Source organism: Bos indicus, chromosome X (assembly GCF_029378745.1).
Source record: "Bos indicus isolate NIAB-ARS_2022 breed Sahiwal x Tharparkar chromosome X, NIAB-ARS_B.indTharparkar_mat_pri_1.0, whole genome shotgun sequence".
Classification (NCBI taxonomy): domain Eukaryota; kingdom Metazoa; phylum Chordata; class Mammalia; order Artiodactyla; family Bovidae; genus Bos; species Bos indicus.
The window spans coordinates 810,032-837,906 of NC_091789.1; the positions used below are offsets into that span (position 1 = coordinate 810,032).

The 27,875-nt window shown below is 35.4% G+C and overlaps 1 protein-coding gene across 10 annotated transcripts in view; it reads left to right on the plus strand.

Annotated features, from left to right (window-relative positions):
• SLC6A14 (solute carrier family 6 member 14) overlaps window positions 1–27,424 on the plus strand; it is a 433,497-nt gene extending 406,073 nt beyond the window's left edge. For 8 of the 10 annotated variants that reach the window (XM_070784015.1, XM_070784014.1, XM_070784017.1 and 5 more), the window contains 13 exons: window positions 1,876–2,041; window positions 5,006–5,137; window positions 6,616–6,780; window positions 7,584–7,722; window positions 9,141–9,273; window positions 12,151–12,291; window positions 17,708–17,936; window positions 19,700–19,825; window positions 21,409–21,527; window positions 22,084–22,183; window positions 22,444–22,553; window positions 24,764–24,931; window positions 26,041–27,424. In XM_070784015.1, the coding sequence (XP_070640116.1) occupies window positions 1,876–2,041; window positions 5,006–5,137; window positions 6,616–6,780; window positions 7,584–7,722; window positions 9,141–9,273; window positions 12,151–12,291; window positions 17,708–17,936; window positions 19,700–19,825; window positions 21,409–21,527; window positions 22,084–22,183; window positions 22,444–22,553; window positions 24,764–24,931; window positions 26,041–26,187 (1,875 nt within the window). In that variant the 3' untranslated portion in view covers window positions 26,188–27,424. Of the gene's footprint in view, window positions 1–793; window positions 960–1,047; window positions 1,177–1,875; window positions 2,042–5,005; window positions 5,138–6,615; window positions 6,781–7,583; window positions 7,723–9,140; window positions 9,274–12,150; window positions 12,292–17,707; window positions 17,937–19,699; window positions 19,826–21,408; window positions 21,528–22,083; window positions 22,184–22,443; window positions 22,554–24,763; window positions 24,932–26,040 lie in introns of those variants that run through there. The other 2 variants (XM_070784023.1, XM_070784024.1) reach the window with 2 other exon arrangements.
• Window positions 27,425–27,875: the final 451 nt, after the last annotated feature.

A 27,875-nucleotide genomic window follows, 5' to 3' on the forward strand; every position in this document is an offset into this window, starting at 1 on the left:
GGTGTTACCTTGGTAAACAGAATTATAATAGTACTTTCCTCCCTGGCCCAACCAGGATGCTTCCTCATAGTTTACTTTCCAGGCCTCGCCTTTCTTGCAGAGTGGAGTCCTTTGTTAGGGTTAGAATTTCCCATAAACCTGCTCAATAATTTGTTTTTGTTTGGCCTCTTTGAAATTTACACAAAGCATTCCCTGTAAAGGGCAACACTGTCCTGAAGGCTGAGAAAGGCACTTCAGACACAGGCTCAAAGTTGCTCTTTTCAGGTAGAGCCAGCTGAGTAATCTTATCTCAACTGGCTGCTTTTCAAGGTGCCCAATTCACGAGCTTTCCTCTCTGGGAGCAGTGTTTGCCCCAGGGGATCAAGTGCTTTCTAGTGAAGGGCAAAACTTTGGGAAATCCCAGAGCCCAGGACAGTACAGTCTGTTAAGGAGAATCTTGGGGAATGGAATGAACCCCACAGACCATGTCCTTCTCTGCCTCAAGCACTGGTAGAGATCAGCACTTGGCCCCAGGACAGAGACCAGACTGAGAGGTTACAAGGAAGCAGGGAACCCAGGAAAGGAGGAGAGACTGCAAAGGCAGCTGCCAGGCTCTGAGTCAAAGGCTATCAGTCATCTCTGCTCCGACTGCTCCACTCTCTCACAGCCCAGCCCTTTCCCGGGGCCGGGGCAGGGGATTGCTACATGCCAGCTTACCTGGGGAAAAACCGGAGCCTCACTTTAGTCCCTTCCGGTAATTGACATGACAGGGCAACCAGGCGGGGGAGGAGGGAGCTTCCCTCCATAAATGGTCCCACCCCTGGGCAAGGTGGCTCACTCTGGCAGCTAGTGACTGGGGAGTGTGTATCCGTCACCAGTCAAGCTCGGCCAGACTGAGAGACAGGCAGAGCAGCCCAGGGAGCCAGTGAACCATGGACAAGTTGAAGTGTCTGAGCTTCTTCAAGTGCAGAAGGAAGGAGGTAGGAGTCTGTGAGCTGCGGACCTGTGGAGGGCTTGGGAAGGGAAAACTTAAGGAGAGGCAAATCTCAGCTTTTGCTCTCTTTGGCTATTCCGTTTACCACATTTCTGTTCAACTGCCTTCAAGTGTGACTGAGATGTCCCCATAGAGGAGAGGAAACAGGACAGCTCTTACTCTGGTAGCGAGAAGACTTATGGTCGCCTCATCTTCTGCCTTGGGTATGCCCACCACTTTCTGTGTTCTGTCCCTCTCTGAACTGTGTCCATAGGTTAGAGGGAAATAAGAAAATAACCTGACCTGAGGGAACCCTTCCCTCTTCTCTGAAGTGGAGAGAGTGCCGTTCCACCTGATGGGACATGAGAATTTGTCTGAATATTATTTTGTGGCTTTCAGAAAAGCACTGGTTTTACTCTGGAAAGGAACTCAAACTTCCCTGACAGCTCCAAACACCAAAACTAGCCAGCATGAAAAAGAGTCTATGAATTTTTTTAAAAGCAGAAACTATATTTGAACCTGTTTTTCAAAGAGCTCCTCCAATTTCAAGAGTATTGATTTCACCTAATTCATCTTTAAGACATTTGTACTTGAAATTTTATTTGGCCATCTTCATTTGCCTTTTATACTGGGTGCCACATGGAACCTTTTCACTAAAATTTGGATGACATAACCCAAAGAACTAGTAAAAATATCCACCTACAGAGGTTTTTTCATTTTAAAAGCAGTCATGCACAGAGGTGTCACTAGCTTTGGAAAACGTTCTCTTTGGCTATGTTTTTCAGGGTTTGTTTCTCTCTGTCTCTGCCTGCCTGCCTCTGTATGTCTTTCTCTCTCTCACTGTCACTCTATGAATTTTTGAAATTATGCTTCTGTGTAATTTTTAATAGAAAAATAAGCTGATGATATTTTTCTTTTTCTAGAATGCTGAGGTTGCACCCGAGAATCTTCATGTTAATGAAAATGATGAGAATCAGGAGCGTGGTAACTGGTCCAAAAAATCAGATTACCTTTTATCTATGGTTGGATATGCAGTGGGACTGGGGAACGTGTGGCGATTCCCCTATTTGACCTACAACAATGGCGGAGGTACTACCCGCTGCCCCAATTTATTTCCCCTTCAGTTTTAAGGGAGGTGCTCTATGGCCTCTGATGATATTTAAGACCTAAGGAAAGGTATATGATAATATGGGTTAGTGGGAGGATGGGAAATGAGCATACTTCATTTTATTATTAGACCATGGTTTTCTAGCTCAAGTTGGAAAGCTGGTTTCATAAGATCTTCAGATATAAACTTGATAAAAGTTGCGTATTTAGCACTTCTGATTTCTCATTTGAAATCCCAAACAATCTTCATATGACTTACTCTTCTTAATTTATACATGTTCCTATAATAATGTATTCAGACTCAAGTTGTGTTTTGCCTAATTTATTGCTGAATCTAAGTAAAAGGCAGGGAATTCTCATTCTAATAGGAAATTCAAATAAATCATTTGCTTAAATAAAATAAGGCATTACATTTTGGAAACTTAAGTTTGGAAAGAGTTGATTAAAAGGTAATTAAAGGTTTTGTACGTTAAGCTGCAATATCAGTTACATATATTCCAAATTGGATTGACCAGGTAGAAGATCCTTCTAAAATGCAATAGAATTTAATTCAAGGCTAGGTGTTTAATTTCTGTAAAACAATATGGTTTATACCTCATAGATCACTAAAGAAGACTCAATTAGAACAAGGAGAAAAAAATAATTCTGAAGTGACACCCAAAAGGAAACAGAATGAATTGCACAATCCTCTAGTAATGTTGAAACAACTTTTCACTTACACCATATTTATTTACTTGTAATTACAAGTCCTATTAGAAGTGTAGAGGTGACATTCCCTTATATTTCAAAATTGGATACCAGTGAAACTATGCCACTGTAATTATTTTTCTTGGTACAATAGGATTTTGTGTGGCGATATTTCAATCTTACATTCCTTATTAATTGGTTATATTAAAACATTCATATTGCCCTTCAAAGATTTAAGAAAGGAGCTCTGTTTATCAAACACTTTAAGTGTTGGTCCATAAATTACCAACATAAATTACCAACTAGAGCCAACATTGTTTAATCAAGAGTTTAGTATACATTTGAGCTGGAAGATTAGTCAGGAATCATATGTCCTAAGGTCAGTGTAGTTGAGAAAAGCATTCAGGTTCCTTTTCAGCCCCTTATGTTCAGGTTTAAATTAAGAAATACCCTGGGAGTTGATGTCATAAAGGGCCAGTACTTACTATAGATTTCTAGGAACTATATCAAACTAGGTTTAATATAGAATTTTTAAACTTAGCTGAAACAAAATGGCATTATTTTATTGTATGCTATTACCTCTCTCACTGTTTCCTCTAAAAATTAGCTTATCATATTGGCTCTCATTTTTAAAAGATCACATCATTTGAGTAGTGGATGATCTATTCTCTCTCAGTTGCTTCTCTTTTTTGCCCAAGGGTAGAACAGGAACACGAAATTCAAATTTGTCAAAAGTTAATAGATTAGATTTAAACTTATGGTCAGGCTTAAAAGACTGTTGCTAAAATCTGGAATCATTTTTATCTTTAGATGCTTTTTAACACTATAAGAAAGAGAAGTATCAGACTACCTTAGGGTCTAGGTCAGTAGTGTGAACTTTGTATTGCTAATCTACCAGTTATGGTTGTTATTAATAATGAAATAATATAATGGGTGAAAAGCCATTGATAACACTGAGGAAAATTGATTTTTGTGTGTGTCTACAAACCTGCTTACACTGGGCTGGCAAAATATTGCATATTGTTTTTCAAACAGATATTTTGTATTACTTTTTCTTCATATTTACCATTGGTGGGAATTAAACTTCTATTAGTCATAGTAATGATGGTATGTACATTGCAACATCTGTAAAAACATATTTGTCCTTATGCTCTGGTGACTAGTGACTTGCATGTAACAAGTACTTTATTGTCTTCTTATTTTTAGTAAAATATATTTTTAGGGTTAGAAAAAAATGTAATGCCCAGGTATGGTGTTATAGTATCATAATGGGAAAACTATATGAAGAAAAAAATGTACATAATCCAACCCAAAGTCTATTTTACTCACTTATTCCACATTTTCTTATTAAACACTGTTAATTTAAGACTTCTAGAATACTTAAACAACAAATGTAATATTCTGTCCCCGTTTCTACCAAAATTCTGGTCAAAGTTTTAATGAATTGTATTCCCTAAAAGGAGACAGGATAAACGTAAAATAATAAAAGGTTTAACAACAACAACAACAAAACCAACAAAAATGGGACTGAATAATCTAAATGTAGGAATATTAGTCCTTATGAAATTGAATGTTAATTCTGAGTACATCTCAAGGGTTCAAGATTCTTAGACCAAAAATAATGTTTCTTTAACATTGAGTGAAGACACATGACTATTTGGAGAATAATGAACTTAACTGCAATAGCTTCTACTTTGAACCACATTTAACATTTAAACCCTAAGCCTTAAAAGCAGATTGTTTTTGTTAGTTTTTAAGGAGAGAGGAGGGAAACTAGCTTTGAACATACACTATATGCCTGCCTATTTTGTGAAGTGTTTTCACATAGGCTCTGTGATTAAATCCTTACCACAAACTGATGACTTGGCATTGCTCTTCCCATTTATGAGGAACCCAAGATTGAGAGGTTAGATAAACTGCCCCAGGTCACATAACTAGTACATGATGAAGCCAGGATATAAACCTAGGTCTATCTGTCTCCAAAGCCTATGATCATTCAACTTCTTTGAATTGCTTTTTATGGGTTATTGTTTTTAATAATCACAACAACCTCATTAGGTAATACCAGCATCCCCATTTCATGGATGAGGAATCCAAGGTTTAGAAAATCAACAACTTTCTTACAGATTTGAAGCCCAGATTCAGTTCTCTCTGACTCCACTATATCAGACTGCTTTCAAAATGTTGTGTTGGTTGTCAAAGTGCCATCAAGATTTGGGCATATAATAGTACTTTGGTTCTTTTTTTTGCCTTTTCTAGGTGCCTTCTTAATACCATATGTGATTATGCTAGCCCTGGCTGGTTTACCTTTGTTCTTCTTAGAGTGCTCCATGGGACAATTTTCTAGCTTAGGTCCAGTTTCAGTTTGGAGGATTCTTCCATTGTTTCAAGGTTGGTATTAAAATGTTTTCCTTATGCTTATTGGTTTGTTTCTGCATATAGCTGTCCTCACTGCGTGGATGAAAGCATTTAACATTTGGACATGATGGCCCAGGTAGTAAAGAAACTGCCTGCAATGCAGGAAACACAGGTTTGATCCCTGGGTCAGGAAAATCCCCTGGAGGAGGAAATGGCACCCACTCCAGTATTCTTGCCTGGGAAATCCATGGACAGAGGAGCCTGGTGGTCTATACAGTCCATGAGGCAGCAAAGAATTGGACACAACTGAGCAACTAACTTTCAAAGTCAGAGACATACATTGTTTTTTTATTTGCCACCATCAAATTTAGAAATCAAATGTTAATATGTATTTCTCTTTATCTTGGGCTGCAGATATTGTTGGGGTTAAGAAGGATATGAGGAAGTTGTTTTATTTTCACCTTTTGAATTCTCTTGGCAAACAGTCTTGTGTGTTAACTTTATGGCTCTGCCTTTTCTTCTACTCCGTATGCGGTCTCTGTCATGTTGCTTTTGCCTATCTTTTACAATGCCTCATTCAGGAAAGTTGAAGGGCAGGTCACTATTTTTTTCTTGGATGATCCTAATGGAAATAGGACACTGGGAACATTTTTTTTTTTAATGCTTTGATTGTTATTAAACATTAAACAGCCTTTCTGTTTGAAGATTATATATCATTTTTGGTACGTGCTAGCTGCTGAAAGCTACCTGTAAAAGTTTCAATGTAACATCAAAAATACACTTATAGTGAGGTGAAGAGACTATTATGCTGGAATATTAAGGAAGCTACCTCAAAAGTTAGTCTTAGCATAGAAGTGATATTCAGTGTGCTAAGCTGCATTTTCAAACTAGAGAGTTAAAGAAATTTCAGAAGTTTAAATTCAGATAATTACAATTTACTGAATTTTCTTTACACACCTTGTAGAAATGCTGTACATTTCCCCTTAGGACATTCTTTCAGAGGCTTTATCTTCTACTTGTCAAAATGCTGGTGTATAGATGAAGATGGGAGTATTGGTCACTGAATCGATAGGATATGAGCTTTGAAATTTTTTTTTTTTTAATAGTACCCACTCTGACAAGAATTTACAGACTTAATAAGAATGAGTAAAGAACATGGCTTTTCTTTATGTGAATTCAGTGGCTTAATATAGATCTTTAATCTTAGCACCTTTTCCTGATCAACTCAAAATCTGTCTAAAAAATCAATCATCAAAATAATTTTGAGAAGCTATTCAGACAACAGTACTGTCTCCCACGCCTCCAATAAAGAGAAAACATTGAAACAGTTTTCTCAGTTTAAAATAGATTTTGTGGAAATTGAGAATGCAGCTGTATGAATTAGCAAAAGAAATTTCACTTATTTTTTTAATTTTATTTTATTTTTAAACTTTACATAATTGTATTAGTTTTGCCAAATATCAAAATGAATCCACCACAGTACTTATGTTTTTAATTGTTCTCTTTTCCAGGTGTGGGGATTACAATGGTCCTGATATCCCTTTTTGTGACAATCTATTATAATGTCATAATTGCCTATAGTCTTTACTACCTGTTTGCTTCTTTTCAACGTGAACTACCATGGTCAAAATGTTCCATCAGTTGGGCTGATGGAAACTGTAGCAGATCACCTTTCGGTAAAATTCATTTATTTATTGTTAACTCTGAATCATTCATTCTTTTATATTTTCTAACAAGATTAAAGGCCTAAATCATTTCCTAACAAATTTAGGTTCAACTTTAAGTGAGCCACAGGTTACTGATGAAATCAGAATAAGTCATGTATAATGTGAAAGTTGATTAATGCAATATGTTAATTTCTGAGGGCAGCCAGTAAAGCTAAACCACTACTTGGAGTACTTCTTGCAGACCTAGGTTGTCAGTGGTAGACAAGGAAGAAAATGGGAAAGTGGTAAGAGAGAAAATCACTGTTTATGATACATAGTAGTGTTCAGGAGATGGTGAGTATTGCTAGTCTTTGGAATAATGTAGCATCAATATTGTAGACTATTACCACTGGGATTGGCTGTGTATATTGGAGAATAAATTGATACAGATTTAACACTTCTTAGGAATTTAAAGGTGTCATTTATTTATATAGGTTAAATAAGTCCACATATGAAAATTTCCCTAGAGTACTGAATCCCAATTGAAATGACTATTACTCTATAGCTGTTGTTACTGTAAATAAACTGTAAATATAAAAATACATAGTTTAAAAGGGCAGCTATTTTCATACTCACCCTCAGCTTAGTAGTAGAGAAAATTTAAGTTGCTGAGTGTGCATGGCTTATTCCATTTGTGAAATTTCTACTCCACATTCACTAAATAAGAATTTAGACAGTACCTTAAGTATTTCACCATTTAAAATTTATTTCCAGGAAAGCACTCGTCTAAAACTAAGTACATGTCTGTGTGTATTCTTGTTTTCTAATTTTAGTGACACATTGTAATGTGAGTATAAGCATAAATGAAATCTTTCAAGCGAATAAAAGCTGGGTAGACGCCAACAATCTTACCTGCATCAATGGAAGTGAAGTTTATCAGACAGGACAGCTTCCCAGTGAACAGTATTGGAAGTGAGTACAGTACATTATCTACATCCTAAGCAGATGTTAGTAAAGTTTTTTATAAATAAAATAAAATATTGATCAGCTCCTTTCTTAACTCGTATAAGAGCAAATTATACTTCATTTGACTCAAATGTTTATCCTGTGTGAATAGTAGTAGCCTGCAAAATTAGCCCATAGCTAACAGATTGTCATTCATAAGTTAGTTATTAAATGGGCACAAGGTCGTCAGTGATGATTTATATAGTGCTTATTATCTATAAGTTAGGGCATTGCTTTGAAGAAAAATATGCAAATTTTAGACTATAATGAGCAAGTTCTAATGATAAACAGTTGGGTGATGAATAATACTAGGGGCAGAATTGCTATTTAAGGCTGAAATTCTTCATTATTCATTTTGTTTATAGTTGTCGTTATATGACAAAATAGATGTTTGGGGTTATATTTGCTTTTATTAATTTTAAATGATCTCTAATCTCCTTACTGTATACCTGCCCTTTACCCTTATATAACTTCTTTGACTACTGCTGTAATGAAATCTTCCTCATCTCCATGTTACTGCTCTGTGTGACCCTTTTAAAATTTGGCCCCTGAAATGTTCTAAACATCAAGCTAAGAAGTAAAATCCTATATCTATATATGTCCCTAGTGGAAATCATGGAATTTTCCAGAAAGCCTTTGAAAAAGGTATAAATAATGGGACCATTTAGCTTTGATAATAACAACAAGTATGATGAATTAGAGCTTCCCTGGGTCAGGTGGTAAAGAATCTGCCTGCAATGCTGGAGACTTGGGTTTGATCCCTGGGTCTACGTTCAATCCCTGGGTCGGGAAGATCCGCTGGAGAAAGGAATGGCAACCCACTCCAGTATTCTTGCCTGGAAAATCGCATGAACAGAGGAAACTGATGGGCTACAGTCCATGGGGTTTCAAAGAGTCAGACACGACTGAGTGACTAACACTATGATGAATACAAAAATATTTAATACAATTTAAAATGTCTTCTCTGTCATTTTAACTTGAGAAAAAAATACCATAATGAGTAAAATAATCTGATGTTAATTTTTTTCCATAGAGGAGCTTTGAAATTTTAGGGGAAAATCGGAGCTAAAGGAATGAGTGGATCTTTTATTCTATGATTTGAAATTTTGAATTGGCTGCAGTTAACCAGAAAGTTTTGAGCCTGACTTATCACTGAATTATTTTTGCCCCTCCATACAACTGTATCAGTAAAAGGCTCATATGACATTGATGTCATATTAACATTAATAAATACTAATTAATATTAGTATTAATATGAATAAATATGAATTAGTATGAGTATTAGTAAAATACTCATGAAGCTTCCCCTGTATGAAAGGTATTACAAAATTCCATGTATTAAGATGAATGATTGTGTGTTAATCAAAGGACATCTGTGTTTTCAGTAAAGTGGCACTCCAACGGTCAAGTGGACTGGATGAGACTGGAGTCATTGTTTGGTATTTAGCACTTTGTCTTCTTCTGGCTTGGCTCATAGTCGGAGCAGCATTATTTAAAGGAATAAAGTCTTCTGGAAAGGTAATTTAGAAAACACCTTAGACAGTGATGTTGCTGTTTTCCAATTTCATTGTAGTTCAATGCCAAGTAGTATCAAATGCATGTTCTTTTCTATCATGAGATCCTTCGAATGTGTGAAGAGCTTTCTAAGTAGGCAGCCTCACTCTAAGAAAATACATAACAACACTGCTATTGTTAAAAATAAAACTAGCAAAAATTAGTACTAGATGTGTGTGATTTCTCTAAACTTGGACCCTTCTAGCTGATACAGCATTCTGGGAGTATATTTTTAAAATTTCCATCCTATTATAATAAAGAAGCATCTTGAGTGGAATTATATGTTACAATTTTTGGTTTGGAAAGTCTAGATCCCTGTTATATATGTTATATAGGGTAATAGTGTCAGCATTCCCATTATTCCATTGTTGGAGAGAGAAAGAAAAAAATAAAGCTATACAAGTGTTCTCTTAAAGCTTGCCAAAATTGACTCAGAACCCTCTCTCAGCAGAAAGTCCTCTTCTGAAAAACATTTCCTATGTCATTGTTTTATTTTTAAACTTTCAGAGAGCACTGTGGCAATATCAGAGAACATGAAATTTTCTCTGTGAGCAGCTGTACAATACCCAGAAAAATAAACATGTGTGTGTTTGTAACTACCAGACTGAAATTTTCATAAGGACAGAGAACAAGAATAACTGTGGATACTATCTTTGTGTTCCTGGTACAATATCTAGCACAGTTACTGTTACATTGTAATGGACATACTGTTAGATCACAAAAATACCAGGAACATCACAAATTCAGTGGAAATTTTCCAAAACAGTGTTGCGATTGTACATTTTTTAAACCCTTGGTTGATTTTTGATGTTAATATGGAAAAATCCATGAAATTCCATTTACCCAGGCAATTAATTTTTACTGGTCTTGGGATGGTTTGTTTAAATCATCTCCTTGGGTATATTACCAAACATAGGAAATCTATGGAGCAAAGAAATTATCCACATTAATGAAAAGCTAGCCTCAAAGGCAGTCTGTTCATCTGGAACCATGTGTTATCTAGGATACAAGCAGTTCACATGTATATATGTGTGCTCTCAAACACTTTTAATGGTAGCTTTAAGGATAATAATATCAAGTGTCCAGTACTCACTTTAAAAACTTTCACAGGATTTGAACAGAGACTAACCACTGCAGTTAAAAGTTTACTTTTTAAACTACTTTAAAATCATTTTCCTTCCCACCTTAATGCACTAATTTACCAAGAGGTGATTTTCACTATCAGACATTTGTTGTTTAGTCACCAAGTTGTGTCTGACTTTTTGTGACCCCATTGACCAGCACACCAGGTTTCCCTGTTCTTCACTATCTCCTGGAATTTGCTCAAATTCATGTCCATTGAGTCAGTGATGCCATCCACCATTTTATCCTTTGTTGCCCGCTTCACCTCCTCCCCTCAATCTTTCCCAGCATCAGGGTCTTTTCCAATGAGTTGGCTTTTTGCATCAGGTGACCAAAATATTGGAGCTTCAGCTTCAGTATCAGTTCTTCCAATGAATATTCAGGGTTGATTTCCTTTAGGATTGACTGGTTTGATCTCCTTGCTGTCCAAGGGACTCTTAAAAGTCCACAATTCAAAATCATCAGTTCTTCATGTTCAGCTTTCTTTGTGGTTCAAGTCTCACATCCATACATGACTACTGGAAAAAGCATAGCTTTGACTAGACAGACCTTTGTCCGCAAAGTGACGTCTCTGCTTTTGAATTCGCTGTCTAGGTTTGTCATAGCTTTTCTTCCAAAGAGCAAACATCTTTTAATTTCATGGCTGCAGGCACCATCCACAGTGATTTTGGAGCCCAAGATGATAAAATCTGACACTGTTTCCACTTTTATCCCATCTATTTGCCATGAAGTGATGGGACTGGATGCCATGATCTTCACTTTTTGAACGTTGAGTTTTAAGCCAGCTTTTTCACACTTCTCTTTCACTTTCCTCAAGAGGCTGTTCAGTTCCTCTTCACTTTTCTGCCATTAGAGTGGTATCATCTGCATATCTGAGGTTGTTGATATTTCTTCAGTCAATCTTGATTCCAGCTTGTACTTCATCCAGCCTGGCATTTTGCATGATGTACCCTGCATAGAAGTTAAATAAGCAGAGTGACAATATACAGCCTTGATGTACTCCTTTCCCAATTTTGAACCAGTCCGTTGTTCCATGTCTGGTGCTGTTGTTTCTTGACCTGCATACAGGTTTATCAGGAGGCAGGTAATGTGGCCTAGTATTTCATCTCTTTAAGAGTTTTCCACAATTTTATGTGATCCACACAGTCAAAGGCTTTAGTGTAGTCAGGGAAGCAGATAATTTTTCTTGCATTCCCTTGCTTTTACTATTATGCAATAGATGTTGGCAATTTTTTTCTGGTTCCTCTGCCTTTTCTAAATCCAGCTTGTACATCTGGAAGTTCTTGGTTCATGTACTGTTGAAGGATAGCTTGACGGAGTTTTAATATTACCTTGCTAGTATGTGAAATGAACGCAACTGTTTGGTACTTTGAACTTCTAGATTTACAAGCTGAATTTGGAAAAGGCAGAGGAACCAGAGATGAAATTACCAACATTTATTAGGATACATTTAGGAAAGCACTTCATCTGGATTTCAAATAACCATTGCTGAAATAGTCTTTATTTACAACATAAACCTGGGAAACATTGCCACATACATCAGAGTGTTTTGAAAGTGGATCATTCAAAGAGTGGTAAACAGAGAAAGAGGAAATTACGCCAACTTTGGTATAGTATTATCAGACATTAATAGGCTAAATATTTCAACTGGCTAGTAACTTTGTATATAATTATATACCATGAGTTTTAAAAATAATAACTTTTGGTTGTTCTTGGTAGGTGGTGTATTTTACAGCTCTTTTCCCCTATGTTGTCCTACTCATCCTGGTGATTCGAGGGGCAACTCTGGAAGGTGCAGCAAAAGGCATTTCATACTATATTGGAGCACAGTCAAATTTTGCAAAACTTAAGGATGCTGAGGTAAGACAATTTGGATTTCACATTATCTAAGGAGGTAAACCTTAGATAAAGTCAATACTGAAAATCTTTGATTACCTAGAGTCTTGTAATGTAATAGCTTGTAAAAGAATATGGAGTTAAATTTATTAATGTTTCTGTCCACTAGGATGCCTGATTTTAAGTGTTTAACATGACACTAATAGTGTCTTATTGGAAGTGAGACTGTCATTTTTAGCAACAGGATTTTCAAAGTCATTTTTTCGAAACTGATCCTATTTGACCAAAAGGATTTGGGGCTTCTTAATCTGAAAAAGCATATTTCATGCATGAATACCCACAAATTGATGACCAGGGCTTCCCAGGTGGCACTAGTGGTAATGAACCTGCCCGCCAATACAGGAGACATAAGAGACGTGAGTTCAGTCCCTGGGTGGGGAAGATCCCCTGGAGAAGGGGCAACCCACTCCAGTATTCTTGCCTGAAGAATCCCATGGACAGAGGAGCCTGGTGGGCTACAGTTCATGAGGTTGCAAAGAGTGAGACACGACTGAAGTGATTTAGCATGCATGTGACTTATCAGATAAACGTGTAGTAGATTTAAAGATTACAGTTGATGGTTTAATCGTCTAATATAAACTTTGTCTTCAAAAGTTAATATTCTGAAGTTAAAACATAAATTTGAAATGAAAAATTCCATAAACAAAACTGTTACTTGTATACTAGACACATAAATATGTGCCGTGAATATGAATTGGTAACCCCTTTTAATATTAGTCTGTCTTCAGATAATGGCTATGTGTATCATATGTACATAAAATCTTTTACAATTTTAACTGCAGAGGGCACTGCCAGTAAGTATACTCCATTGACTTTCCTTCTATTGATACAGCCTAATAACACTTTCACTTAGAATGTAACATGTCACATTCTTAGAATACATTAAGCTTCTGGTCAGGCAAAATCCCACAATATTATATTAAAATCAAGAAACACTATAATATCATATTAGTAGTATTAGCCAAAATGGATATTAGTTTTTAGCTTGCTATGGTATTCTTTGTGGAACTCATGCTTTCAGCAGTTGCTATGTTCTAAATACTCACAATATCGATATTTAATTATTTTTTGTAGAATGTTTCTGATAACCAAGTCAAATTTATCCATTTTTAGTCATGGAAATCCATCCTTTACCTTTTTGAAAATTGAGAGGTCAGTCTCTGGCCTTTGGTTACCTTCTGTGTGTCCAAATCATTTTCACTCAGTAGTAATCACAAAAAATCACTCTAAATCATTGATCTAGGTGGCAGATTCATGTTGATATATGCAAAAACCGATACAATATTGTACAGTTAAAAAATAAAATAAAATAAATCATTGATCTAAATTGATGACTCCAAATCATTTTCGAACTATGAACTTTTATTGTTTATGTGTTGGAGATCAACGTACTTTGATGTATCCAAAGGCCACTGTTTATTTCTTCATTTTTCTCGGGCCTCACATTTTTTAACCTTGTTTGTTAATCTCTTCCCAACTAGATGACCATTTTTGACGATGGATAAGAAACAAATAAAATGGAAGTTGGGATTCATCATCTTCTCTCTGTTAGGTTATTAAACAAGATAAAATATGTTAATATACTTTGAAATGGTAAACTGTTATATAAATGAGCACACAAGTATTTTAATTATTTCTGTTATATAATACTAAATAATTGTAGAATGCAGCATTTTTCCTAAGAAATGGACCCTCCATTTTCTTTAAACCTCATATCTTTGAGCACAGTGGAAAAGCTCCTTTGATATTCCTCTAAGTGGCTTTTAAAGCCTCAGAAACCTAGGCTTTATAGCTCCATGAGACTATCCTGAAATTTTTATGTGACTATTTTATACTGGTCTGTGTTTTGGTGTCTCTATTATCTTTAAAACATCAGAGCTAAGCCTAAAGTTCTGTATGAAACATACAGTTTAATTCTCCTACCTCCCCATCCCAACACAAACACTGTCCTCACCCCTTCTTTGGGAGTGCTGGCAATGAAAAATTTTTCTTAGATGTTTTTTATTCCTCTCCAATTTATATTCTAAGCATGCAATCACACGTATGTATTTTTCCTTTTCTTTATTGATATCTCTAGGGGAGTAGAGAACCACACAAATTGATAGCTAGAGGGGTCTCCAGTGATTGTTTTACTAACTCCTTCATTTTAGAGTGATAAAAGTTGAGACCCAGGAAGATTCACATTTAGTTAAATTTACATCGCCTGTTTGTGCATCTTGAATTAAGATTTCCTAATCCCTAAACTTGGAGAAGGAAATGGCAACCCACTCCAGTATTCTTGCCTGGAGAATCCCAGGGACAGAGAAGCCTGGTGGGCTGCCATCTTTGGGGTCGCACAGAGTCAGACACGACTGAAGCGACTTAGCAGCAGCAGCAGCAGCAGTCCCTAAACTAATAGTCTTTTATATAGCTGTGAGATGGGTAGGTATAGAGATGATAAGTATGTTTGGAACTAGGCAGCCTAGTTATATCATTCATGGTATGCACAGCATTCTTACACAACTGAGACCTGCCACACCACCTCCAGACCCCTTCACCCCACTCACATATGCATGCATAATGTATCAAGTCAAAGCAGCTGAGAGACTAACATAAGCATGTTGTTCATCTCTTAATATGGGTTGGCCAAAAAGTTCATTTGTGTTAGCCAACCTGATATGTAAAACTCCCTAAGAAATGAGTGCATCTTATTCCTCACATGATTTTCTTATCTTGTTGTTTAGTCACTAAGTCATGTCTGACTCTGTGTGACCCCATAGACTGTAGTCCTCCAGGCTCTTCTGTCCATGGGATTTCCCAGGCAAGAATACTGGAGTGGGTTGCCATTTCCTTCTCCAGGGGATCTTCCCAACCCAGGGATAGAACCCGAGTCTCTTGCATATCCTGCACTGGCAGGCAGATTCTTTACTGCTGAGTCACCACTTAAATATAACCAATTGTTAAATGTATAAGTGAAATAACCATGATCTAGCTGTCTATCTATGCATCTATCTACCCATCTATTTATCCATCCATTTTACTTTCTACTGGCTTCCTGCCATTATAAAAGCAATTTAGTATAATAATCATCTGCTGCTGCTACTGCTAAGTCAAGTCAGTCGTGTCCAACTCTGTGCGACCCCATAGACGACAGCCCACTAGGCTCCCGTCCCTGGGATTCTCCAGGCAATAATACTGGAGTGGGTTGTCATTTTCTTCTGCAGTGCGTGAAAGTGAAGTCGCTCAGTCAAGTCCGACTCTTCACGACCCCATGGACTGTAGCCTACCAGGCTCCTCTGTCCATGGGATTTCCCAGGCAAGAGTACTGGAGTGGGTTGCCATTGCCTTCTCCTAATAATCACTTAATATCAAGCTATATTCTGAAGACATAGTAAATATGTATTTACTCCTAACAACTTTATTTCTATTAAAATTGGAAATAGATTACATACCTTTCAAGGAGAAAATTATTGTTTTTAACTTCCACAAATGAAACTGAGTATCAGTTTATATTTCTTTTCCATAAAAACATAATAGCTATCATTGAATATCCCATTGCTTTGCATATGTTATCTCATTTAATTCTCACATCATTCTTAGGACACATATTTATTACTACTATTATTATCATCATCATCTCCATTTTACAGATGAAACAGGCTTGAAAATGTTAAAATAAATCAAATTCAATGAAAGTGAGAGGTATTGGGTTTAGACTTCATTCTGTTTGATTCCAGAGCTAGAACTGTTAAGCCACCATGTTAACATGCCCTGCCTTCCATTAACCAATCATATTTCTAGATAGACTAAAAATACACTTTTGCCTACTTATATGCCAACCCTATTATTTGAAGTCTCCATAATTAGATTTTTCTTCAGAGTACTGTTATATCTATAGAATTTCACTATTAAGATGGATTTACCTAGGTTAGTTTCTAAGACTAATTATTGCCCTTTAGCAAAGACATAGGAGGGGTAAATTGTGAAAGGGGGAAAGATGAAGGGGTTGAATTAGATGAAGAGTGTGAGCACTGCTTAAAGAGATAAGGCCAGCTGCATGGGGCTCTAATCAAAACATGGAATGAGGGAACTGGATGATTGAAAGTCAAAGTGAAGTCACTCAGTCCTGTCTGACTCTTTGTGACCCCGTGGACTGTAGCCCACCAAGCTCCTCCATCCATGGGATTCTCCAGGCAAGAATACTGGAGTGGGTTGCCATTTCCTTCTCCAGGGGATCTTCCCAACCCAGGGATTGAACCCCATATGTGGCAGAGGTGGGGATACAGATCAATGGGAAAGGGATGGACTATCCAATTGATACAATTGATATCCAAATAATATAATGGATAATATCAATTATCTTCAATTGATATTTCATTTAGAAAACAATGTATTTGGATTTCTATATTAATATGCGTTAAATTCAATTTCAGGTGAATTGAACTTAAGGATATGAGCAAAACTAAGTCTTTTAGAAGAAAATATAGGATAGTAGCTTTATGACCTTGGGCTAAGGATTCTTTCTTTCAGTCAGAGAAATCAAGGACAATACATAAAAGCAAAGATAGATACCTTCAGCTACATTAAAACAAAATCTTTGGTTCATCAAAGGACACAATGTTAAGAGGGGGGAAAAAGCCACAAATTGGGAGAAAAAATTAAGACATATAACAGATAAAGGATTAGAATCTGACTACATAAAGAATTCCTAGAGGTCAAATAAGGCAAATAACCCAACTAAAACACTGGCAAAATATGTGAACAGGTATTTCACAGGAAAAAAAAAACTATAGAATATAAACAAATAAAAACATGCTAAGCCTTATAAATTATTTAAGGTTATCAACACTCATTTCACAGCCATTAGTTTGGACAGCATTCAAAATTCTGACTGATGTTAGCAAGGATGTGGGGGAGTGAGAACTCTCATACCATCTGGTGGGAGTGCAAACTGATACAACCACTTCAGAGAATAATTTGGCAATATTTAGTTGAATTGAAATTTCATATGGTTCAAACTGATAATGGATAAATCTCATATACTACTGAATGGAAAATGCAGGTTGTATTAGTTAACATGCATTAAGATAACTTTTATATAAACTTAAAAACATGCAAGGCTAAATGCCATATTGTTTAGGATAGTAAAAATGTGAAGAAAACCAGAGAAATGATAAACACAGTAGTCAGGATAGCAGTTACCACTGAAGTTGGAAGTGTGATATAATCAGGAAGGAGCACAGGTAGGATTTAATAGCCTAGCAACATTTTATTTCTTAAGCTCAGTAGTGGGCATTTAGGTGTTTGTTTTGTTTTTATAAGTTATTCACTTGTATATATGAAATATTTTATACAAATGAAAAATTAAGTGTGTGTTTTAAAATATTATTTTCTTTTATAGGTTTGGAAAGATGCTGCCACACAGATATTTTATTCTCTGTCAGTTGCCTGGGGTGGTCTGGTTGCCTTATCATCTTACAATAAGTTCAATAACAACTGCTACTCAGATGCCATTGTAGTTTGTGTGACAAATTGCCTTACTAGTGTGTTCGCTGGATTTGCTATTTTTTCTATATTGGGACACATGGCTCATATATCTGGAAAGGAAGTCACACAAGTTGTAAAATCAGGTATGTAATGCTATATATAGCTTGTATATAGCTCATTTAAGAAACACTGATATACTTTATAGCAATTAAAGCACTCAAGATTTAGGGTATTTTTTCTTTCTCATTTCATCTTAAATAACTTGGTTGTTTTAATCATATAATAATTCTTAGATGATCTGAGAAACAAGACTATATTACAGAACAATTGTTTAAAGTTTTTTCCAAATTTTGTTTAGTGCTTAATATGAACTACTGTTAATATGAACTACTTACAGCACAATTGCAAGTATTAGGCATCACGCTATGCACTTTACATTATCTTCATCTGCGTGTATGTATATAAATATACATACAGATATACATACATATGTGTATTAATATATATATGAATATGTGAGAGAAACTATATATGAAAATTAATCCATGTACAATTACACTATTATATCTGAATTTTTAAAATGCACAAATGTCATATAGATTGAAACCCAACTGACTTTGCGTATACAGCTGTGTCCAGCTTTAAAGGAATCTGATTAATGAACGTCTTAACTTTAAAGACATTAACTAGAGATGCTTAATTATCCGGCTTGGTGGCTCAGACGGTAAAGAATCCGCCTGCAATGCAAGAGAGCTAGGTTCGATCCCTGGGTGGGGAAGATCCTCTCGAGAAGGGACTGGCTACCCACTCCAGTATTCTTGCCCAGAGAATTCCGTGGATAGAGGAGCCTGGCAGGCTACAGTCCATGGGGTCGCAAAGACACAACTGAGCAACTAACACTTTCACTTTTGAAGACTCTTAGGAACAGAAGTCTAGGGTTCTTTTAAGTCAGTTTTTCTTACTAAATTTCTACCTATTGTTGGTATCATTTGGTGGAGAGACTGATGAATGAGAATAGAAAGGACTAGAAAGGACTTTGGAGATCATGTAGTGTTCAGCTTCTCATTTACAGAGGACGGGACTGAGCATAGAAATGTTATGTCTTGCAGAAGATCAAAAATTAGGAAGTGATAGAGCGTAGGCTAGAAGCGAATTCTCCTGACGCCTAGGTCGGTGCCCTGAGAGGTTGGAGATACTTAAAATACTTAAACTAAGTATCATATAATATGATTTAAAAAATGTTAACAAGTGTCTCGAAAGGCAACATACATCAAATAGAAAATAAGATTCAATTTATAGTTTTATTACATACAATCTTGCAGGTGTCCATATAATAATTTAAATAGCACTAAATTTATACCTGTTATCTTGTAATAACCTATAATGCACTATAATGTGCAAAAATACAGAATCACTATGTTGTATACCAAAACTAACAGAATATTGTTGTAAATCAATTATACTTCAATAAAAAATAAGTTGGCACCACACAGCTGTGAAATGTACAGTGAAAAAAATAAATGACACTACATATTGTGATATTGGGTAAACATTGGAAAGAGAGTTGACTGGAGTTTAAGACAGTTGTTCTTCATTAACTAAAAAAAAATAAAATCAGCCCAATATCAGTGATGTAGTTAAGATTTCTTATGTGAGAAATGTACCATTTACAAAATTTATCTCACTAGCTTAATTTACAACACGTTTACATTATCATATTATAGAACAACCTACATAAACACTTTTAAAAAGTGATAGTGAAACAGTTGCTAAAGAATGTATATTATCCATTGGATTGCCAAATTGAGATTTTTCTAGTATCTTACTTTGAAAAATGTTCAAATATGTGAATTTCTTTAATTTTCTTTAACTTAATTTAAATTAAAATTCCATTAATTTTTCCTAGGTTTTGATTTGGCATTCATTGCCTATCCAGAAGCTTTAGCTCAACTCCCAGGTGGGCCATTTTGGTCCGTATTATTTTTTTTCATGCTTTTGACTTTGGGTCTTGACTCTCAGTTCGCTTCCATTGGTAAGTAATACTCCCAATGTTAACATATCCCTCTCATATTTTACTCTATTTCAAAACATCATTTTCTTACCCTTGTTGCCCCTGTCTAGCTTTTACTCTAAGAATGATCTTTCTGAAAATTCTTTTTAACTTAAATTTTAAATATGGAAAAATACAATGTACTCATGTATCAGATACTTGAAAGGAACAGACATTAATATTTTATGTTTGCTTCAGACATTTTTTTATAAAAATAAACTGTTACAGATAAATTTGAAGTCCTTTATGTTTCTTTGCCTAATACAATTCACATTTCTTCCTTCCTAGAACGCAACTGTCACCATGGATTATATATGTTATTTGTGTACATTGTATATATATATCCATAAATAAGATAAAATTTTTAAATTTTCACATAAATGTGAAGTTTCATAGCATACATACCATTCTGACAGTTGCTTTCTATATGTATTATGAATCCATGTTGATACACAGACATGTGTTAGTTGCTCAATCATGTCCAACTCTTTGCTACTCTCTGTGCATGGACTTAGCGTGCCAGGCTCCTCTGTCCATAGAATTCTCCAGGCAAGAATACTGGAGTGGGTAGCCATTCACTTCTCCAGGGGCTCTTCCCGACCCAGGGATTGAACCCGAATCTCCTGCATTGCAGGAAGATTCTTTACCATCTGAGTCACCAAGTTAATTCACAATCTGCTACCATAATTATGGGCATTTGGATTATTTCCAATTTTTTTAATTAATTTAATTGGAGGCTAATTACAATATTGTAGTGGTTACACGCACTGCTGCAGTAATTAGTCTTATATATGGTTCTCTTTACACACAGGAATTTTCCCTAGGGTTCAGTTCAATTCAGTCGCTCAGTCCTATCTGACTCTTTGAGACCCCATGAACCGCAGCACGCCAGGCCTCCCTTTCCATCACCAACTCCCAGAGTCCATGTCCATTGAGTCAGTGATGCCATCCAACCATCTCACCTTCTGTCGTCCTCTTCTCCTCCTGCCCTAGGGTACACAACTAAAAATTCTGAAACCGTTTTTGTCATATCACACTGTTACATAAAACTTTTAATAATTTATAGGATAAAGCCCAGCCTCCTCCAGTTGACTTTCAAAGCCCTCCAAAAATTTCAAACATGTTTCTTAATCCTTTACTCATATATCCTTCTACTTTTAGCCAGTACCCTGTTTCATGAACATATTTACTTCTTAAACCTAGAAGGCCTTTCTGTAGCCGTGTGAATTCACCTTATTTAAAAGTTCTACTAAAATTCTTCCTTCCCTATAACCCTCTTTCAAACTTCTTCAGCCCTTGGGAAACTATTAGCTTATAATTGCTACCAATGAAAAACCTTATAAAACAGACTAAAAACAACAAATAGAGCTGTATTTGATTTTTTTTAATCAGAACTGATGAGTGGTGACTGCCAAGAGAAAGGACCCTATGGATTTTTAAAAGCAAGAAGTTGGGCCCAGAGTATATTCTCAACATATATTTGTAAATTTGATTAATAGAAGTTGATTTCTATGATTAAAATTATTGGCAAATGAGTTGACATGTCATTTTTTTTCCTTCTGAAGAAACGATTACCACGACAATTCAAGATTTATTTCCCAAAGTGATGAAGAAAATGAGGGCTCCCATAACTTTGGGTTGCTGCTTGGTTTTGTTTTTCCTTGGCCTCATCTGTGTGACTCAGGTATACTACAGTATTTTTCCATAGACAAAATATTAGTTGGAATGTACTTTATAATCTAAATGAGGAAGCCATGGTTTAAGAGCATGTTTAGTATAGACTTCAAGATTTTCTGAGTTTTAACCCAGATTCTTTCCCCATCATAACACAATTTCAATAGCATGTATAATTTGGTGGGGGGAGCCCAATAGTGGACAATTTCCCCAAGTACAATAAAGTTACAGACTTTGTAGGCTCTAACTTTTGTAGGCTGTAATATAGTCTATATTTCTTGGCAACTACAAAAGAGCACACTACCTTTCATTTTTATAATCAACTATTCTAAATGCTTATTTTTTTTAATAGGGACTCATAATAGAATAAAAGGTATAGCCTGTTTGAGATATGTAAAGGCCCATTTGTGTTTACATTTGAAACATTCCCTTTTACATTTTGGCAGAGGTGAAACCAAGGAGCATATGTTAAAATCAAATTAGTAGATTCAATCTGAGTACCTCATCAATCATAAAAGTAATTAAAACTATATTTAAAAGTAACTGACGTGTTTTTTTTTTGGTAGGCTGGAATATACTGGGTTAATCTGATTGACCACTTCTGTGCTGGATGGGGCATTTTGATTGCAGCTATACTGGAAATAATAGGAGTCGTCTGGATTTATGGTAAATAGTGACTACAGAATGATCTACACATTTTATTAAAATGACTTAGTTTTATTCCTTTTCATTATGTTTACTATAATAATTAAGTATAATATACTGGGCAAAAATTTATTATGAATAAAATGTAGTTAAAGGTATTATATGCTTCATTGCTATAGTATAGGAAAATGTTTAGACATAGAAAGACAACTTAGAGCCAGAATGATTAATGAATGAAAGTATGAGTAAGGGCTGAATGCACTCTTTATTGCTGTTTTTAGGAGGGAACAGGTTTATTGACGATATAGAAATGATGATTGGAGCAAAAAGGTGGATATTCTGGCTATGGTGGAGAACTTGCTGGTTTGTCATTACGCCTATCCTTTTAATGGTAAGTATTAACATGCCATGAATCTGGTATCAATAATATATATATTTAAACACTTGTAAGGTAAACTTGAATTATTTACATTAAATACAATAAAGAAAATTAATATCATTTTAAAATCAATGATTTTCAACTTTTCATGACTGGTGCCTACAAGTTGCTAAAATTACAGTACCCTTCTTTGTTGCATTATTTATGAGGCCATAGGCTTAAACATTTACTATTTGAGACTTAAAGGTATCCTAAAAAGTACCTAGGACAAGATACTTAAAAATTATCAATACAATAAATTTTTAAAAACCAGTCATTTGCTCATTCCGTAAAAAAATATGCTGAGCCACCTACAATGTTCTTAACCTCTCTGTTTAAGACCCAGTCTCTGCCTTCAAGGAATTCAATCTAAATATACTAACTGCTAAGGAACAACACTCAGTTATTAATGCATATTTTTATGGGAAGTAGTATCTGAAATTACAAAAACTCACGTGCGTCAATAGAGGCAATAGTTTATGTTAAAAATTAGTGTGATTTAGGAGCTGAAGGGAGAAGGACATGGCAACCCACTCCAGGATTCTTGCCTAGAGAATCCCGGGGACAGAGGAGCCTGGAGGGCTGCTGTCCATGGGGTCGCACAGAGTCAGACATGACGGAAGCGACTTAGCACACATGCATGCATTGGAGAAGGAAATGGCAACCCACTCCAGTATTCTTGCCTGGAGAATCCCAGGGACAGAGAAGCCTGGTGGGCTGCCCTCTATGGGGTCTCTCAGAGTTGGAAACAACTGAAGCGACTTAGCAGCAGCAGCAGCAGCAGGAGCTGAAGGAACGCAAAAAATAAATTTAAATAACAGTTCAGGACAGTAAAAGGCTGAATGCCAAGTAAACACTTCATGGGACAGAAAATTACTATGGGCTAGAGATAATGGTGGGGGTGGGGCAGGGGGAAACTTTATTGAGGATGAGTTTTGGTTCTCATTGCCTCCATGCTTCAATGATTTCCCTAGAAAAGGGTATTATGTTAATTTGATCTACACTTTATTTTAGAGGGTGTTTTTAATATTTGGCTTTGACAGTGCTACTAAATATTGTTTTCCTCATTTGACAAGTTTCCATAATAAAATAAGCCCTTTCTCAACTTAGAAAATCTAACTAGACATTTTAGCCAGCTAATTTCATTGATTTCTAGGTTTGACAACTGGATTTACTTTAAAATGCAAAGGTATTATATATTAAATGATATACATTATCATCTATTTTGTATAAAGTCATACATATTACACTCCTATCCCTCATCCACTCTTATAATTACATGAAATTATGGTAATTGTGAAATAAACTTAGTATAATGAAATTAAAGGAATTTTTTTTCATTTTGTTTGCTTTACAGATTTCTATATAATTAGTTTTAATGCTGCAACAGTCTAGTAGGGTTTTTTTTTAAACACTTTTTAAAAAACTTGGCCTTAAAATGTTTTAATCTTTAAGGTTCACTGTGTTACCCAAACATCTTTTTTTTTCCAATAAGAAAGTACTTTGGTAACTATGTACCCATGTGTGAATTGCCTGTATGTTTTGGGTGTGGAGTAAGGGGTACTCTGTGTAGTGGGAAATAAATAGAAACTACTGCTAAGCAAGGCACAAGGCATGTTCACTAAAATGTATCTTACATTCTCATTGAACTAACTGATATGCTGGCTAGCTTACAGGACAGAATGCATGCATGCTAAGTCACTTCAGTCATGTCCGACTCTTTGCGACCCCATGGACTATAGGCCACCAGGCTCCTCTGTCCATGGAATTCTCCAAACAAGAACACTGGAGTGGGTTGCCATATTTCCTCCTCCAGACAGCACAGAATAAAATCATGCTATTATAAGTGAAAGTTCAATAATATAAATTTCAGATACTATTTTACTTTCAACAGATATACTTTATGGTAAAGTATTTTACTGAAATACGTGTTGTACAAGTATCTGTATCAATGCTAATTTTTGTAAGACAAATACAAGTTATTTAGATTGTTCATTTAGAATTTGATTTTCTGGCTAGTTACCTGATTATCTTAGTCACCTTGAATGTATTTTCATCTTAATTGTTTTTGATAAGTTATTTCTAAGGAATGGAATACAACTGCTAATAATTTGTACAACTAAAACCATTAATGCAATAAAGTCTAATTTTTACCATTTTCTTTTCATATTTTACTTTCACAGTCAATCTTGATCTGGTCAGTGATACAGTTTCGTAGACCTAAGTATGGTCAAATTCCATACCCTAACTGGGGAGTTGCTCTAGGCTGGTGTATGATTACTTTCTGCATTATCTGGATTCCAGTCATGGCTATCATAAACATAATTCAAGCTAAAGGAAACATCTTTCAAGTAAGCATGTTAATATTATTTATACTTTATAATATAAAGTATTATCAAAATGAAGGTTAATATGAGATTTTGAACATGAGATCAAATTAATCACTCTTCCCCTCAGGTAACTTTTACACCTGATACAATTTATCTGTTACTATGTGTATAACATTGTATTATACTAGATGTATATTTTTGTGTCTCCATGTACTAGACTATAAGCTTCTTTAAGAAGGGATCTTGTCTTGATTGCTGTCATATCCTCAGGCCCTATTAAAATGCTTAGCACATAAAAGTTATGGTATCTTGATGCTAGGGGTAAAGAACCCACCTGCCAACGCAGGAGACATGAAATGCGGGTTTTATCCCTGGGTCGGGAAGATCCCCTGGAGAAGGAAGTGGCAACCCACTCCAGTATTCTTGCCTGGAGAATCCTATGGATAGAAGAGCCTGGCAGGTTACAGTACACAGGGTTGCAAAAGAGTTGGACATGATTGAGAGACTGAATTGAACTGAGATGACACAAAGCAACTGACCTTTTTCCTTTATAATTTTCACTTTTAAAACTTCATCTGGTTATAATACATACTATAATAGCATGTTAAAACTGGAGTAAGTCTGGTATATTACCTTGAACCAAATCTAGACCCTGAGTTATCCCTCTTTCATGGAGGCCTAAGGGAATGGAGTTGATTATATCTCAGTAGGACAATGTCTAGGTAGGCTCAGAAGTCAGACTGGATTCAAGATTTAGGTCAGTGTTTAGTGGATCTAGATGAATGGCTTTTCCCTTTGATTCTTGAAACTTTCCAGTCATACACTGGTTTAGATCCTAACTTAACCCTTACTGTAAAGCCAGGATAGAAATTCAATGAAAGTATGTGAAGTGATACTGTTGCCTGAATGGGTTCACACACTTCCATTTTAGCTCATTTACATACTCAGTTATTTTGGCTTTGTAGTTAACACAGTTCTATTAACAATCGGTTAAATTTGAGTATCATTTTTTTCTGTAGACAATTAAGAATTTAGATGATCACGTTTTTACTTTTCTATGTTCTTATTTCATTTTGGTTAGCAAGAAGACATAACACTCTATAATGAATTTTTTTTTTTTTGCTTCTCAGCGCATTGCAACCTGCTGCAGACCAGCTGCTAACTGGGGGCCATACTTGGAAAAACATCGTGGGGAAAGATATGAAAACATGTCAGATTCTAAAAAAGAGACTAACCATGAAATATCTAATATTAGTGACAGCAGAAAACCAGAATGAGATCTATGAGCTTTATAATTTCAACAGGAATGTAATACAAAAATGTGAAACTACTAATGTTTAGCAATGTGATTTATCTATCTGTTCATACATACATAGCTGCCTCTATTTCACAATAAAAATTTTGTATCACTACAATATTTTTCTAATATACTGAAGGCTTTATTTTGAGCTGATTATTTAGAAAATAGTTATATTTTCTATTATAAAAGTTTTTAAATACTATTTGCTTATATTTCTTAGCATACAATGTTTCTTTCCCATAAATCTGGGGAAAATAAATATATTTAAAAGAAAGTGGTAAAATTGAAAATTAGGAATGCCATACATGTATGTACATAAGGAAAAAATGAACTATGTATATGAAGACTATTGCTTAATATCTTTGATTCATGTCTAAAAACTTCATGCCTTCATAGTTCACTTTTTAAAGGTGAACTTAGTAGTTATATTCTTTATTTACAAATAGTGAAATAAGACAGAAAACTATGGCCAGTAAGTGATAAATCTAGAATATGGAATCCAGAAGCTTTGATTATTTCTTTCCCCATAAAATGTGTTCTGTAGGTTATGGTTGGAATAAATACATGACCCATCTAATTTCTACTGTGTTTCACAAAATTTAAAGTAGTTCATTATACACCCTGAAGTCTAATTTCAAATAGAACATAGAACAAAATACTAATGAGGAAATGGCTTCAATCAAATCTAAGATCTTATGATTGTAATATATAGTTAATAGATAAGTAGAATGATTTTGTTTTACTTGAATAAGTTACTATTTACAGGTGATAACTTATTTACATACTTATGGGAGATAAACTTGTGAAACTTGTCAAGAATGAGGGCAGCCAAGTTAGAAAGTCCTATGTGCCAATCTCTTTACAAAAGATAATGAAAACACCATATCATTAATAAATTTATACACTGATTATATATCATTTACAACTGGTTTAACATCACAATCTAGGATTACCAAACTATGTAAGAAACTTTTCAGTTATTCTTAAGGTTCTTAACATGGGCTTCAGAGACTGTATGAGGCTGAAATTACATGTAGTATTTTTCTATATGTATGTGTATATGCATTTTTTCTACTGCAAGAGTCCATATTTTTCATCAGAATATCAAAAGAAATCTGTGACTCTTAAAATATGTTTAAGAACCACATATACTACTGCTTTTTGTTCTTGTCAAATGATGAATAAAAGAATAAATTTAAGCATTATAAATTCTACACATTTTAAATTCCTTTTCCTTTTGATTGAAGATTAAATGAGTAAGGGATTAAGGTTTTCCTTTAATTTATACTGGTAACTTATTTTGGGGGCAGGGGGCATGAAGTTAGGTAGATAGGTAGGCCTGTAATTAAAGAATCTCAGTGAATTATGTATATATATATGATGAACTTGTGTTAGATATTTTGAGGATTTTCTTTGAGGCTTCCCTGGTAGTTCAGATGGTAAAGCATCTGCCTGCAATGCAGGAGAACTGGGTTCAATCCCTGGGTCAAGAAGATACCCTGGAGAAGGGAATGGCTACACACTCCAGTATTCTTGCCTGGAGAATTCCATGGACAGAGGAGCCTGGCGGGCTATGGTCCATTGGGTTGCAAAGAGTCGGACACGACTAAGCAACTAACACACATAAGATGAACTTATGTTATATATTCTGAGGGTTTTCTTTGA